Below are 17,570 nucleotides of genomic sequence, written 5' to 3' on the forward strand. Positions count from 1 at the left end.
CAGCAATGAAAGCGAGTGACAATCAAAATAAACCATTAGTCAGTAGAAGCGGGGAAAGGAGGTGGGTGTTTATTGCCACATTTACATCAAACCTTGATAGTTTCACTTTGCAGAGGAAACGGTGGCGTCCTTGGAGAATTGCCTGGATTTCCACAAGCCTAATGCATGCATTATGTTTGCATAATGACTTAAAAGCTATTTTGTGTGTGTGTATATGAAGAACTGCTATGACACACATTTTTTGGTCAAATTATCTCCCTTATTCCATTCGCTTTGGTCTTCACAAAACTTTAATTAAAACTAATATGGAATTGACCAGCTTGCTTTTACATTCCAAAACCATGCATAGGTTTTTTTTTGTCAACAGTGCTCACTATTTTCCTCAATGGTGGAGCCTCAATTATACTTATATTTTGATATTGGTAGCCAAAACATATGTTAATGTTGTCTATGGAACAGGACCACACATCTTATACTATCATTAGAAAGCACGTTCTTAGGCTACAGAGGCCAAAAAACTCTCCTCATGAATTAAATTAAGATTGAGATCGTCTACCTCAACCATATTTTCACAAATTTTCCATGAGTATCAATGATTTAGATGTCTCCCAAAAACATTGTGCAATGTAAAAGAAGAATGACATATTTATGGCACAAAAAGCTATGAAGCAGAATTTATTCATGGTAATTACAAATCAGAACCATACTATATACAGTTTGGATAGTTTAGCAAAATTCATTGGGGATGCAAGCAACTGTTCAAACTTACAGTCAGTAGTTTACAGAATGCTTATTCTGAATGTTTTGTTGTTTTAATCATATTTAATCAACATTTCTTTCAAACCATTTCTTTTTTCAGATGACCCAGACATGATTTAAAGGAGCTGTCAGTAAAATCAAGCCCCTCCTCCTCCTCTGGGTAAATATACACAGACACACACGTGCAACTTCAAACTTTTCTCATCTGATTTTATTGTCCATAAATAACTCAAAGCCGATTCCTCCAGACATTAATAAATCACTCCTTTTCTGAAGCATCGTACAAGAAAGAACCTTTTTCCAACTTTGAAACAATTAATTCTTCATCAAATAGTAACAATAAGAAGATATGTTTATTCAGTTGGGATAACAAGTCCCTAATCTATTTACCAAAGTCCCTCTGACAGCCCCTCCTTGCTGCGTTCCAGTAAAAATATATTGAGAATTATTAAGTAAACCGATTATGTGGCTTTGGATAAGAAGGACAAATGTGCACAAATAAATAGATAAACGTCAATCCTAATCCAATCTCTGTGGGGAAGAGAAAGTATACATATATATTTCATGGAACCAAATAGTCAATATCATGCCAAGTGAGCCAAAGTTTTCCAGACCGCATAATAATCATTAACAGTCCCTTGACTTTATAAAAAATTGAGTGCATAGATGCATAATTTATGATACAAAGTACATGACCAAAAGAATTAAGACCACCCTTGTCAATTAAATCTCTTAAAAAGACAAACTTGCCAGAAAACGAGTTGGGAAAGCCTGATTGCGCACAAAGCAACGTTCATGAACTCATTAGCCGCCATTAACGTTGATAGACATACAATTAACACAAACAAACAAAATACTTACCAGGGGTATCAAACTCATTTGGTCCATTAAGCCTCACGTGATTATTAAAAAAAAAAAAAAAAAAGAATAAGGATGTCAAGGTTTCTAAAATTGATGACAATTTGAATATTTTGTGATAATTGTGTGTTATTTAATTGTGATATTTTGTGTATGTATAAATGTGTATATATATGTATATATATACACACAAAGATTTTCCATATTTCTTGTAGAGATTCTTCAAAATATAAAATAAAAAAGAGCAAGAGCTAAAGGGTGCAACATTAAGGACATCGTGGTGATGGAGAACGACTTAAAATTTGTCTTTATTTATTCATTTATTTATTTTTGTCTGTTTAGTGGGGCCCAACAGTTTTTATCTTATTCTGGACATCACTTTTTTTCTGAATGGAAAAAAAAGTCTTTTTGGACGGGAAATACGTATGAAATTGCAGACTTTTTCCGGGCCTGGCACTTACCGTTCATATTTTAAAAATAGAGTCAACTTCCGATCATGCATGAACAGCTATAACTTTAAGCTTTAATCCTCGGTGAGATCAAACAAAAAAACCCTAAATCCTGAACAGTTCATGTGGTGAACTTGGACAAAGTATGAGTGAGTCCTCTGCTCGTGCTGGACTTCATTCTGATTGGCTAAGCAGCTTTGAAACATCAGGATCAGCCTCAGTAGCAGAAGACTCTCGCGTGACAGGCCAGGATGAAAAACCTAATTCCATTTTTGATGGGCACCACGTCATCTGTCTAAAATGATTCATCAAACGATAAGCTGCTTCTCTCTACAATGCGTTCTGATTCGCTCTTGTCTCCATTCATACACAAGTTCATGCACTTTTTCATTCCTAGACCTTGGGGAACATTCTGTCCTTTTTAAACAGTGAATTATAGAAGGATCTTTTGGGATGTTGTTGTTTATATCTTTGCATTGTGTTTCATGTTAGCGTGTTGCAAGAATAAGTGTATTTTACATGCAATTTGATTGGTTTGCATGTTTGAAGGAGGATTTAGTGAGGCAAATGGTTCCGCTATGTGGTTGATTGAATGGCTTGTTACAACGTTTTTCGGGAATAACCACCGAAAAAGACCCTGCAAAGAAATAGCTGTGGGCTATCATGAGATTAAGACCAGTATTTTCTCAGATTAGCATAATAGTGTGATTATATAGTGCTTTCCACACATTAAAAGTTTCTCAAAGCCCTTTAAAATCCTTAATTTGTAGCTGTAATTTTGGACCAATCCCATTTGGCATACACTTAAACTGCATTTTTTAAAGTTTTGTGCTCACCACCTTTTCTGTATTTAAATGCAGATACATTTATGCTACTGTTGTTAATTTTTTTCTGTAAAAAAAAAACATTCATTGACTCTAGTTGTACTCAATACGTGTTATAATTAATATGCATAAAACTGCATAAAGGTTCCAACAATTTCTGTTCTAATACGGAAATAGGCTGGGCTTGTGAGGCTTTGTTGATTATAATGACTACTTTCTATTTTTAAAAGTTTTTTTTTTTAACTGAACAATGACCGTGTGAGTGGGACTCTGCACATATGTAGACTGTCACACTGCATGTAGTAAAAAGTTAGTACAGATTTGAACTTCTTAGACAAAAAAAGGCATTACTCACATGCTACTATATATCTTTATAATTTATAATGTACTATACAATACTTGGAGTAGTTTTGTATGGACAGCACAGTGGAATTTTGAACTTAAATGATCCTACTGTAGCATTTTTTTTAAATACAATCCCACAAGGCTTACATTTAGAGGGAAAAAAGATTCTCTGGGGCTTAAATCATTTCTTTCTGACACTAGCACTTGAGCTTGTACTCTTGAGAACAAGCCTCTTGTCCAACCACAGGAATGCAAATAAGCAGTAATTCTTAATTTTAGAATCATCGATCATAGGTTGCTTCATTTAGCTGCATGTATTGGAGTCTTTGTCATGTCTGAGCAGCAATCAAAACGCAAACGTTTTACTGGATTTTCATATAAAAATACTCTCTGAAGTAAAACGCATGTCTTTGTGCCATCAAATGAATAAAAGCGGCACACCAGCAATTATGACGATGCAAAGAAGTAGCATCTATTCATAGCATGAAAGAATCTCTAGGATTTCCCATAGATGTCATCATGTAAAAGCGTTACATAGTATTATGTCAACAGGAAAGAACAAAAAAAAATGAGCTAAAATATCTTTTCATGCAGAGATAGAGCGACATATCTTCGCCCTTGTCTTTTCTTTGTTTGACTTTGGTGCCAGTTTGACTGTGGATCATGACAAAGAGGCCACTAGATCCTAGGCAACAGGTTTGCTGCTCTTAAAATCCGGTGCATCAGGGGAATAGATCTCTCGAAAAAAAGGAACTAAGCAGGCGAGGGATTTTCGCTCTGTGGCTTCTGCTTGTCTCATTTTATCCTCATTATCAAAATGCCTCTACCTCATGCGTGCCTGAGAAATGAGATACATAAAGCAGATGAAAAGCTTGCAAAAAAACGGTTGAGATGAGGGGAATTGCCAACCCACAGGTCTGCTTTTGATTCTACAATCGAAAATGAATGGATTGATGGATATACTCATACCTTCTGTGGTCTCATTCGTAAGAATCAATAGAGGTTTTGCCACTCCATTCCCACACATCTGCATCCATCAAGAGGGGAAAAGATTGTGGTGTACACACATATATATATATTTATATTCGCAGAACATGAAGCTTCCAATCCTCCAACTTGAGAGCTTTATTTCAGTTGTGCTGATGTTGTGGAAATACATTCACTTTTTTCACACAAAAACGCAAGTTTGAAATATGTGGATACATCGCACACTACCGCGGAGAAGTATTCCAGATGTTGACCGTGTGCATCATGGGGAAAAGTTCTCGTGACTCTTCACCATCTCAAAGGTTTAATGGTTTTCCACTGTCACACTTTCTGTTGGTTTTGGATGCACACACTTGGAAATGAGGGTGGTGTAGAGCAGTAGGTGGCATTAGCCGCATGATAAACACAATTTATCAACTTCATCATCAGCAGGGCTTGAAAACTCCAATATGAAATCTCATTTTTCATGATAATTGTTGGATTTTTTTATTTATTTCTGTCTGATAGATGATAATTGGACAATGTTATCGTGATGGACCCAATCCATTTTGATTGGCAGTGAAGCAATGAGTTTCAGCGCCCAATCCGTTTTAATTTTGAGGGTTGGCTTTGCAGTTAAAATGGATTGGATGTCATTCAGCATAAATAGCAGTGAACATGAAGTAAGGGAGTGAAATTGAAACCACAATAATAAACACATTATATTGATACACTTATGGATGTGTCAGTGTAAAGTGAGCATTATTATCTTGGGATGGCAATCATTTTGACCACATCTATTGAATTTCATGTAGCAAATGGGAATTGATCCAGTTTAAATCATGAACAATCATGAAGAAAAATAAGAAAAATGTTCAATGGATCAATTATACGGTTTCAGGAATTCTTGCTTGACATTGGCCTTCAGTCTTTGATGCTATTACTCATTTACCCGGATATTCAAGTTCAAAATAACTTGAAATTTCTTCATTGATATCTAATATTTTGTGTTTTTTTTTTTTGTGTTTATGAAATTATAAAATGCACTCGTATTGTTATTAAAACAAATTGGGCATTGCTGTCATGTCAGAAATACTTTGGTTAACACTGCTAATCCTTCGCAGGGTGCTTTCCTGACTTTGACTTCTGGTTTCTGATTGGCCATGACTGCAGACTGTCTCGTTTTCTATAATCAAGTGTTGCTTTCTCTTAAAATAGATGTGCATTTTGTCATTGTTTTCATGTGCTCCAGTTGCAATCTTTTTTGGGGGAAAAAAAGCATCCTTGCACATCTGGTCTGAGTGAGAAGGCGGGAACGCCACTTACATGCCGGAGCCACGAATCTGGTGGTGTGCCACTTAAGATAGCCATTTTCAGGAAGAGCTAAATACCTGCTCGCAAAAACACAACCAAACACTGGTTTTAGTGCAGACCAAATTTGAGGTCAGCCCACAGAATGGAGGCATCGTCAATCCAGACGGTCTTCCAATGTCTTTTTGTAAACTACTACATCGCGTGTGAGAGGGGAATGATCCTTCTGTACAAATTCTATTCTCACAACAGTGCTTTCACACATGATTGTGTCTTTGTCCAAACCTTGAAATCATCTACTAATTGTATGCTTTTATGTTTTGGATTTTTTTAGAAATTATATTCAAAGCAAGAACCTGTCTGCTCTTAAAAGAACAGTTTTGAAAATGTATTTTAAAATGGTTTAAGTATTCAGTTGTTGGGTGGTGCTTCTGTTTGAGGTTGAGTCCTTGGAGGGTAGTTTTTTTTCTCCTCAAACCACTGTGACTTCATTGCTGCCTCCTCTGAGGGCTCTTAATGTATTTGGAGTGTGGTCCATTGGCAGCACAGTGAAAAGTGGTAACTTTGTGTCACAGTTTTGAGGTTTGGGTTCCCATCTCAGCTCGGCCCATTTGTGGCTTTTAAAGCTTCTTCCTTTAGTGGTTCCTGCCATGTCCAAAATATGTGTTAGGCAATCAGACATACTTAATTCAATGCAAATGCGTTCTCCATGAATGTGAATGTGCTCAACTGGTAAACAGTCCAGAGCTTGTGTGGCGTAAAAAATAAAATAAATTAAAAAGGGACCTAAAATGGAACCATATTACTTGTTACTCTTTCTGTGTTTGTTGTCATTGGAGACCCACTTTAAAGATGTGTAATTTCCGCAATGACATTGCCATAAATTATCAGTACTGGAGGGTCACCTCATCACACGGTGCGTAAAACAGCACTTTCGATGCGCGTCAGTGGAATATTTCAGTCCCATTTTCCTAATGTGGCATGACATATTCAGTACATGGCCATCTTGACTCAAGCGCCACTGCCAATTGCACATCTGTGAAAATGATCAATTCATTTGTATTTCACAGATGATTTAAAAGGACATTGAGCCCAAATTGGCAGAATGTCTGAGGTCAGAGATCACATTAGCATCCTTTTTTTTCTACATCAGAACAAAAAGTGAACTTACAATGACTTTGACCTCACATAGTGTACACACTGTTATGTCATTCGTAATATGTAATGATATCTGCATAGAAACATGAATGTATAATTTAGTGGCCACCATTACTTTCCAAGCTATAAACATTCAATGATCATGCCATTTGACTTTCCTTTTGCACACTCTTAATTTTTACTTTCCTTTTGGACACAGCCATAATTCATCTTTTGGTAACCTCTTTTCAGGACACCGAATTACAGTGCCCCAAATCTATAACAGACAAAACCCTGGCCAACGTGAGTGGATTCTTAAAACTGCAATTTTTTATCGTTTGTCGTTTTAATGGTGCACAAACTTTAACCCCATCAAACACGTTTGTGATCAATATACTGTTCAAACGACATCAGGTGGTCTTCAATGAATAGAAAGAAATCTTGGTATCCAATTATAATTGGCACCAGAGCAGGGATGGACAATCCGGTCCATGTGGGCTAGTGGGTTCAGATTTTTGTTCCAACCGATATAACACAGACAGCTTAACCAATGAGATTTCTGCAGAAAACAAGAAGCACCTGACTGCAATCCACTGATTGCACGTGTAAGACACCAGATTGGTGAAAAGGTGCCGTCTTTATGGGTTGGAATGAAAACCTGCACCGTCTGTTGCCCTTTTTGGAATAGTTTGCCAACCCCTGCACTAGAGTGTGGTTACGTTGCGCTCTCTAGCGGCCAGCTAACAAGTTACAACCAAAGATTTTCTGGTCTCGGCCCTATGAGCAGCTGCAAGCAGTAAACACCCTGAATTGGTTTCCAGGCAATCGCAGGACACAGTGAGACAAATAAGCCATCTTTCTCACACTAATTTCTCTTGGGACAATTTGGAATGTTTGACCAGCCTACCATGCATGTTTTTTTGGGAAATGCGAGGAAACGGAGTACCTTAAGAAAACCCACACAGGTAGGAACAGTGAAGCAGACGTGATAATCATCACTCTTCCACCGTACCGCCTATTTAAGTTTCAAATGGTAAATAAAACATTATACACAGCTTTTATTTACAAGTACATCGCAAATAAATCATCAAATACAAAAATGTTGGTAAATAAATGCTACTAATGTAATCTGATAAATCTGTGTGTGGACAAGATTAAATATCTATATATTAATACAATCCCACATATGGATAAGCAATTGAATGTAACTTCAATCTAAGAATTCTCTTAAGCAAAACAGCATATATTTTTCACAGTTCAAATTTAAGTGACTCTCATTACACAGTGCACGAGTAGAAATAAAAATCCCATAAATGGGATGTCGACCTGAGTTCATAATTTAAAGTGCGACCCCAACTATAATCTGTGAAGGTTCTGTATGCCCGGGCACTTTCGTTGGAGTGACATTGTCTTCACCACGTCCTTTGAGGTTTTTGGGCATAGCAGGGGGGCAGAATGGAAGGTACCGGCTCCATGACAAAGAAGCCAAGTAAGAATTGAGGCCAAAGGGAAGATTGTAGACTTCCGCACTCTCCAGTGTATTAATTGCATTATCCTCGTGAGCTTTGTTCCAGGCCAGGATGCCTCGTTCCTGCTTTGTGCCTGTTACACATTTATGACATCAATTGGGCACGGAATAACAAGTAAAACCTTTTACTCAATCATTTGATTCTATAGCATCTCGTAGTCTGAAGCCATGCAGAGAAATCTTCGAAATTTGAATGAATATTACCTGGAATTGTGTTGTCTAGCAAGAAACCGAAGAATCCACCCACAAACATGCTAGTTGTGAGAAGAACCTGCAGCACTTGGTCGACCGCATCAACACCTGTACAGCACAGTAATACAACATACGTGACTTGTAGCCATGTGTACTTGAGTTAAGAACCTTCTACCTGTAGAAATAGCTGTAGGATTCTTTACTATCCAGTTAGGTATGACCAGACCCGAAAACATGGCAAAGCCAAAAACGAAGATGTTGCGAGATGAGTTCAGATCAGAATACTAAAAAAAAGAACAAAAGGGGAAAAAAACTTTTAAAGATTGTGATCAAATGATTAAACCCTAATTACTATAAAGTCAAGAGTTAACAAAATACTTGTTAAAAAGTTTTTTTGTTGCCCTTTTGCAGAATGATATTAAAAAAGGGCGGTGATGCGGAGAGCTTACCTGAAGATTTGAAATTCCTGCTGCGGCTATGACCCCAAACATAACCATGAACATCCCTCCTATGACTGGCGACGGGATGGTAGCAAAGATGGCTCCTACTTTCCCAAACACACCCATGATGACCATGAAGATCCCCCCGGCAACAATCACCATACGACTGCCAACCTGTTTGGTATAAAGAGTAAGTAAGCATGCTATGAACATTTCTTCCATGCCACTAATTTTATTCCATTTTACAGGTCCCACCTTTGTGATGCCGAGGGCCCCCACATTCTCACTGTATGAGGTGGTACCGTTTCCTGTCCCCCAGGCTCCAGCCAGCAAACAGCCTAACCCCTCGATGCCAATCCCCCGATTGATTGCGTGTTTCGGTGGAGGCGGGGCTCCCGACAGCCTGGCACATGCATGGTAATCTCCAACAGACTCAATCATGGATGAAATTACACCAGCAAAAATGCCAAGTACGCCTGCCACACTAACAGTAGGCAGCCCCCATTGACCTGTTGAAAAGAGGTCAGGGTTGACAGCCTGCAAATTTCATCTTTTAATTAAGGTATGGAACCCTGTATTAATTTCTTACCAGGATATGGGAATGTAATCCAAGGAGCTTGACTCACGACGTCTCCTTTTAGATCAGTACGAGCCAAGTAGCCATATTGGTTTGGTTCAGACGGAAGGACACTAAAGGTTGTTAGAAGATAACACAGCAACCATGACAAGGAGATTCCCAGCAGAACCTGACGAGACAATCAAATGTGTGTGAAAAGCTTCGAACAAGTACAGTAATGTGAGGTTTTCTTATTTCAGTGATTGACAATGTATCTTAAATAGCACTGTTGTCCAAACCGTGAGCCAACCTGCCCCGGTTTTAATGGCCAGCACCAAATTATGAAAATATAATGGAACACAGTCTGCACAAGAAGCTTAAATCAAGCCAAGATTCTGTTGGCCTTCACTGTTTTAAGATTAGATGGAGCTGGTTACTTACTTGTTTGTTTCAGTAGTGTAAATATATAAATGAAAAGGGGCAAATGATTTGGACATCCTTTACCTTCAATGGCGTTCAATGGGTGAACAACAACCAAGGTGTATTACCATACTTAATAATGATGTCATTGTAGAATTAGCAAATTTATAGTGCAGTGACAGCTAGTTGAACAACAGAAATAAGATGACAAAAATAGAAAATAAATCACATACAGGGAGAATCTGGAAGATGTACACAGGACTGAACTTGAGTTTTTTATCCTTGCTGTACGTCGGGAATGGGACGGGAATGTGACGAAGATACTGGGAGAAAATGATGATGAGTACAGTGGTTCTGCAGAAACAAAAGACACAATTCATGACATGAATGGATACATAGTTGATCAGCAGTTTTCAATATTTACTGTATAAATACTGCTACCAAAGCAAGTTTTGGTCCTTGGACCTTTAATAGGATTTCCTGCCATGCTTCTAGAGCGATTAAGAGTTTACAACTCAGTTCCATTGACAGCTGAAGTATGTAAAAAGATTTAGCCCTTGTACAAGCAGGGTGTTTTGACACAAATGCATTGAAGTGCAAACCCATTTCAATAACAACCCCAGCTATTCTTTTTCAAGGAAAACAATGATATTGAATTAAATATAGAACTCAAAGCCCGAGATTATCAGAAATCCAAAAGTGACTTTTTTATCAAATCACTTACAACGTGGAAATTCCCCAATGGTTCCCTGCACTGTCGCCAGCAGAGTCAAAAAGAGAAAGTCCAATAAGAGAGATGGTGGGAGCAATGGTAAGTGGCCCAATGAAACGCATGAAGATCCCAATGAGACCAGAGAAACCGATAAACACCTGCAAAAGTGAGCCCACCATTATGGAGCCTTGGACCTAAAGAGACAAAAATGGGAATAGTATCAGGAATTTTCATTCTTTTGGTTCATTCTTAAAATACTGGCCAATTGAACATTGAGAATTTCAAAACCTTCTTATAATAAACAAATAGCAGTTTAATTGTGCCAAAATTGTCATCACTTTGTAACGGATTTGGTTGATTTGTAGCCATAGTTGAATTACCGCTCTCATTCGAGTCTGCCAGACTTCTATGAATTCACTAGAAGACGTGTTGACCAGGGTAGCATTCTTTGTCCAAGCAGGACAAGTCCACTCTGGCATGGATAACATCGCCATGGATGGTGCCAGCAATGTGAACGTCCCACCTTGTAGAATTGGAAGTCTGCAAGCCAGGAGAGAAAATTGATCACAATAAACCATGTGATTCATGTCAAAATCGTCTTTTTTAACACTATTTTCTTGTTACACAAAATTGAATTATAATCACAAGATCCTCTCGCTTAACTACATTTATCAACCTTTAGAAGAAATGAACTCAAAACTATTAGGAAAAGACCAGAAAGGCCGTATGTCCCCACGACTTTGCGAGAAAACAAATAAACATGCGTCAACCTGACTTAGTGGAATGGGGGTTTAGTGAAAACAAAATTCCATTGGTACCAAATTGGAAATTCTTTCCCTAATCCTGCTCTGACACCATTATTCAAGAGTAGAATGTGACATGTATTGATTCACAATTACAAAACTTGGACTTTATATCTCTCCAAGAATCAAAAACAAATGCTTGCATCATATTAATCAAGTGAAAAATTACATTGTGAAACAAAACATGTAATTATTTCATCACTAGTAGACATTCAATCAATTTGAAGTGGCACTTTCCCATTTTAATATGCAGTTAAATTACAATATATTCTGATTTGCTGCTATTTTTCTCCGAGCCAAACAGAACACATCTACTGGGTCAAGATAATTTAGGCCCCTTGAACAAGCACTTGTTTAAATAGGTCTTCTTAGATTGTGTATTTACATTGGGATTAGTATTTGTAATAGGTTAAGACAGTAAACCCCATGAAGGGAAACTGGTTCACTTCATCTGCACCAAAATGTTCTCAAAGTTCATACATAGCAAAACCATGTCAGACCTACTTACCTAATACCAAAAGTGACTTGCAGCAGAGTGCAGATACCAGACACAAAAAAGATGGTGCTGATGAGTTGACTCTGCGACAGGCCGTCATGTTGGAGGCACAGGCCTTGTGAAAGGATCAATGGGATCGCAATTATACCTCCGAATGCTGTCAAGCAGTGCTGAGCAAACGAGATGTACAGTGGACTAAGTTGGACACTTGAAATATGATGTCATCTAAAAGCATGTTATTGATATTTTGACAGTGTGATAGCAGCTGCGTAGAAATAAAAGTTGCTCATATTTTTTGCACAGATTTCTTCATGGGAATGTTTGTCGAATGCACAACACAGGCGCATCTCGACTGTGACTGAAGCAAATTCTGGCATTTGGTTCACATACAACAAACCAGAGAGACGATATCAAGTGACATGACAACTCATGTGACAAAATGCTTTCATTGTCATGCAATTTCTTCATGTTGAAGGAGCTATATAGCAGTCATTTAACACAACACACTTTTCCCTATTGGGTAGGCAGGTAAGAAACAGAGACTCAAGCTGCGGCAAAAAAAAACATCCAGTGGCAAGTGACGAGTCCTTTGTGTCATTTCAATTAGAAAAGACAGTAACACAATGCTCATGTAAACATACGGAAAGTGTATTCTACAACCGTAAGCCTATTGGATACCAACAAAATACAATACTACATGCTACAGTTTTCAAATATAATGTTTTCTAATAACACCTAGGGTAAATTGGTTCACAAATAAATATACTACACATATAGGATTAAACATAAAAGAGCAAGTTTGCTGTATTTCTAATTTATTTAATTTTTGCTGAACTGTAATGTATACCAGCCTTAGTTTAAGTCGCTTATACATTATAAAGAACTGGCAATTTGGATGCATACACTGGGAGTTTGTAATTTTCTAATCCGCGGAGGGAGGAACATTTGTAGTAATACTGAATCAACACAATAACAACTTTCATTGACTGAAATTTGACTTTAAAATTGGGGCGGGGAAAAAGCAGGCTTTACCATTGAGAACTATTGAAAAAGTTCTAAATGTCTAGGAATTATTATAATTTTTATTTTTTATTTTTATGAATGCATTTCTTACACATGGCTCCTTTAAGATATGATTTTTTACAAATAGATAGCATAGGGATATGAATAGGAAATAACTTCCCAATGTGGAACAAAAGATTGTATTTGTTGACATACCTGTATACCAAGAAGGATACATAAGTACCAAGGTGGTACATCTGTCACACAGTAAACCAATTTGCTGCACTCTTCTTCCATTGGAGTATTAACGTCTTCTTTTTGTTTTGTTTCAGGGAGTTCACAGAACCGTCCTTCAAGCTTGGATATCGACAAAAACATAATGAACATCCGGAATGTCGTATTCATACGTACGTATGTAGTATTTAACAAATGTATTTCTATTGTTATACTTAAGTTCAAATTCAATCAACAATCAATTATAATGAGGAGTTTACCCATCACCTTAACCTGTAAATTTCTGATTTTGAAAACCATTTTACACATAAAACTTCCAGCTCATAGCAGTAATGCACTGTTTTAGATATAAGATGAGCCCAGGGTGTGAATCTGCTAGGTGAGCCAGGGAAAAAAATGATATTTTTTTGCACAAACCAAGTCACGCTTTACTGCTACAAAAAAGAAAAAAAGGAAGAGAATGAGTGTTTTTTAAATTCCTCCCTGGTTATTTGCTAGAGTAAATGAATCAAAGAACATAATTGAGTTTTGAAATACCTACCAAATGTTTCTCACATGTCTGTATGTGTACTAATGGACATACTTGATTTGCTCAACTAATATTGCTAAATTACAGAGATTTATTTTTGTAATCTCATATACAAACACGTATCATTGATATTGTTGGGTAAAATTATTACCTCTATTCTAAAAACATGCAGATCAGGTTAGTTAAAAGACCAATTTGTAGTGTATGCTTTAATTGTCTATGTACCCTGTGATTGGTTGGTGACCAGTCGAGGGTGTAACTGAAGTCAGCTGGGTTCTGCTCAACAGTGACCTTCATGAGGACAAACGCTGTAGAAAACGAATGGACGGATTTCCAAAAGCACTTTTGTTACTGATTTGAAGTCTAAACATGTTCAGGCTCAACTTTTTAAAGACTACATTTTCCATTTGGACCTTATAACCAGGTATTTATCTTCTTTTGTTTGAACTTTTACTTAAAGAAACATTGTAATACATTTGGACAATAGATTATTAGTATTGTATTATCTGAAAAGGTATGGTTAAAGACCCATGTAATAAAAGTACTCACTGCAAAGGCATAGTTGTCGAGACCATTGCTCTGCCTTTCTGGAGCCATTTTTACTTCATGTGGATATCAGGAACAAAAAGAACCCCTGCATAAATGAAGAACCCATGAGATGGAGAAAAATGGAGTGTAGCCGGTAGAAGCGAAGATCTAACTGCGAGACAGGGAGGTGGGAGTGGGCAGCATAAGAAGGAGGTATCAAAGTCCAAACATGGGACTTGTGGATTGAAATGAGTCGCACCCACGGCTCATGTGAAGCCAATTAGAAGAGTAACAGCAGCTGACCCTTTTACTAGTGTCCACTGGAGCCAGAAGACATCTTCAGTTTCTTCGCCTTATTTTATTAGGGGACAATTTTGGACAAATTGAAATTTCATAACAGTGAGTCAAATCTAACAAACTATTGCTTCCTTCTGAAGAATACAGATGAAATAGGTCAGAATATCCATTCACCAAGTTTGTATCTGTTTCACAATATAAATTGAGTTACTAAATCATGAAACAAATTATACTCAGAAGTCAAGTTTCCACTCTTCTCGTTAGTATTTAGATTTAGCGTGACAACTGCATTCAGCTCAAATGTCATTGTTGTTATTTTGGCTTGTTCCATCAGAGCAAAGCACAGTAAGTCGCCATAACCTTAAAAACATTATTTGGACAATGTCGTCGGGCCGGATGTGGCCTGCGGGCCGTAGTCTGCCCATGTCTGGCCAATGGGAAAGGTAGTCTACCCTGACAATACTTTCTTTTAAACAACCAGATGTAGGAAGTTTGATTTTGTTTAACAGTTCGTATCTTGGATATTTCTTGTATCTTGAAACAAAAATTTTCTCCGTTTTTTGTTACCTGAATAATTCCACTCTATTACAATAACAATTAACCTTAAATTACGGTTTGGGTGTGCTGCTTATGCTCTATATACGTATCTATAACCATTGTTTGAATTTTAGCATAAACATCAAGTCCACACATGATTTAATGTGGTTGGTCAGATCTGCCACTTTAATGGGATGTAGTTCAGGTCATTTTAAACCAATTTTTTACACAATGTATATTGCATACTAGTTTTACTATGCACTGGACTGGACATACACGATAGCTTAACCCGAACCCATGCTGCCAAACCAGCACATGACAGAAAGAAACTATTACTGTTAACTTCATTTTCTAATTACCCCACTACCGTATTTTCCTCTCAAAATCTGATTAAATAGCTTTATTGGTCAAAGCGTCTGATAACATCCCACATCCTTTGGATTACTGGGATATGTTCCCAAAATGGAGACCTTTTGTTCAATTTGAGACAAAATTCAGACTAGTCACAGGATTCAAAATCTTTACACTTCTGGCAATAGAACGTAGGAGACAATAAAAGTACAACCTCTTTTGAAAGTGTGCCTGGTCTTTAATTTGGCTCGTTTAAGAATCTTTGGTCTTCTCAAATTCAAATTTAGAAACATAAATGTTATGAATAGGAAATTATGTTGAAAATTCTTAATTAAGAGAAGGATTTGTGGTGGATCACTACCAAAGAGTACTTTAAATACTGAGTAAACAGACCAAACTGCTTACATTCTTAAAGACAGCATGACTCTGACTAATTGAAGCATGTGAAGAGAGTAATTCAGCAGAAGATCATCGTGACCTCATTGGACACCCTCACTTGTGTTCACGTGACTGTGTGCACTTCTGAAGCATGCATGACATGATTAAGCATTATTTGCTACATAGCCATCTGCTTTTTTACATATTTTTTTTAGATAGGAGCAGAGATGCTAAAAATCAAGCAATAACACATAAGATCTTCAACAACAAAAAATGTGTGAATGTTATTGTCTATTTTATTTTAGTCTAACACAAGATCTCCTAAAGCAATGACTTAAATAAAATTCCACAAATAACGATCAGTTGAACTAAACTCACGAAAACTTACCTACTAACCTTTAACAAACAGGGAAGTTATTGTAAAAGTAAAAAAAAAGAGTAACACCAAAGAAGCACTTAGCAGGCATGAATCCAAATGACTAATTTCCTACTAATGAACAAACAAGAGACTAATCAGGCTATGTGACCTGCAGGTCTTCAATAATGACTGAGAATTTAATGTTGTTGCTTTCCAGGAAACGTGTGACAACTTCCAAACTTTCTGGGGGCACTCTGATGTCTACGTGAGCGTTCACGTCACCTGCCTTCCTCCAGAAGTCCACCTGACAAACACACAAGTACACGCCCACCCGACCTTATCTATATGTACCATAGAATCGGTGTAGTTTTATGTTCCTGTTAAAGGACACTGCCTCACCCCATACTGTTCCATCTCCTCCATTCTTTTCAGAAGATACAGCTGCGCTCCATTCTTTGGCACCATACGAAGAACCTGATGTCTTTAAATACACCACATGGTGGATTATACACTATTCTTTTTTAAAGAAATACACACAATTACAGGCCCACAGGGCATTAAACCTCATCGTGACAGAATTCAAGAGTCCCGCTCAACATCAGTTATACATCATAACAAACACAAAATCTTGAACTTGAAATTTTAACTCAACCAGTTTTTTGGCTTTTCAATTTTTTTTCAATGATTAATTAACTTAATTTAACCAGTTTATGCTTTGAACTCAATATTCTTAGTAAATACAACTTCAGTTTTTCGTCTTTTTATTGGATCTAACATGAGATCTTGTAAACATTAATAATAATAATGATAACAATATTATTAACAATATAATAATAATGTGCTTGGCACACCCACTAGCCTTGTTTAGAAAATTAACGAACTTATAAATATAAAATAATGCATTAATATCACAGTTGTCTCAATGTGATAATGTGGTGTGAAATAAATATGCAAGGGCAAGATTTGAAACTTTACTGATTATATTTAAGGTGTGGCCGCATGAGGTTTTCACAGGAAACTACATTGTTTCCTGATCTGTAACTTTGCATCAATTGATTGCATTGGTAGTGGTCTGTCGCTAAAGGCACAAATATAAGACAAAAGAACATTTTTGGTTAAAAGAAATAAAGAATAAATTGCTAATGAAATTTTGTCCCGATCCTTTGTTTGGATTAGACCCCATCAGCCCCACCTCAAATCCATTTTGATTGAATGGTTTTATCGTCCTGCACTTTGTATACCGTGATTCTATTAGCTAAACAAAACATCTGTCATCACCGTTCTGGACGTGAAAAATGAATGAGTTGAAGGGACTGCGTAGTTAGTTTTGAAAATTAATTTTTGACATATGCCTAGTTGACTTTCAAAATAAAATACACTTCTAGAATCAAAGTGATGTAAACGTCGGCAAACTGGTTATTATATTTTATTTTCAGCTTGTAAAATATTTATTAACTTATTGTATCATTCAACAATGTAAAACAACACATAATGCCGAATCACTCGTTGTAAAAAAATGTCTCGTTTTATAGCGTATTATACCGGAAGTGATGACTCTTA

General features: G+C 37.0%; 1 protein-coding gene across 1 annotated transcript; it reads right to left on the reverse strand.

Annotated features, from left to right (window-relative positions):
• Nucleotides 1-7,737: 7,737 nt before the first annotated feature.
• On the reverse strand, nucleotides 7,738-14,310 carry LOC144215593 (solute carrier family 23 member 1-like). The gene is made up of 12 exons (XM_077744638.1): nucleotides 14,111-14,310; nucleotides 13,015-13,155; nucleotides 11,809-11,966; nucleotides 10,878-11,037; nucleotides 10,510-10,691; nucleotides 10,019-10,139; nucleotides 9,399-9,555; nucleotides 9,065-9,318; nucleotides 8,819-8,983; nucleotides 8,545-8,653; nucleotides 8,382-8,477; nucleotides 7,738-8,251 (listed from the first exon to the last, which is right to left on the reverse strand). The coding sequence occupies exons 1-12, from the start codon at nucleotides 14,156-14,158 to the stop codon at nucleotides 7,989-7,991; spliced, it is 1,854 nt and encodes a 617-aa protein (XP_077600764.1). The 5' UTR covers nucleotides 14,159-14,310; the 3' UTR covers nucleotides 7,738-7,988.
• Nucleotides 14,311-17,570: the final 3,260 nt, after the last annotated feature.

Source organism: Stigmatopora nigra, chromosome 22 (genome assembly GCF_051989575.1).
Source record: "Stigmatopora nigra isolate UIUO_SnigA chromosome 22, RoL_Snig_1.1, whole genome shotgun sequence".
Taxonomy (NCBI): Eukaryota; Metazoa; Chordata; class Actinopteri; order Syngnathiformes; family Syngnathidae; genus Stigmatopora; species Stigmatopora nigra.

Coding starts and splice junctions, on each gene's coding strand:
- LOC144215593 (XM_077744638.1), bottom strand. CDS start 14,158: ATGGCTCCAGAAAGGCAGAGCAATGGTCTCGACAACTATGCCTTTGCA. Junction 9,556..10,018: donor ACATCTTCCAGATTCTCCCT/GTATGTGATTTA, acceptor TTGTCTCGTCAG/GTTCTGCTGGGAATCTCCTT. Junction 8,252..8,381: donor GCTAGACAACACAATTCCAG/GTAATATTCATT, acceptor AATGTGTAACAG/GCACAAAGCAGGAACGAGGC.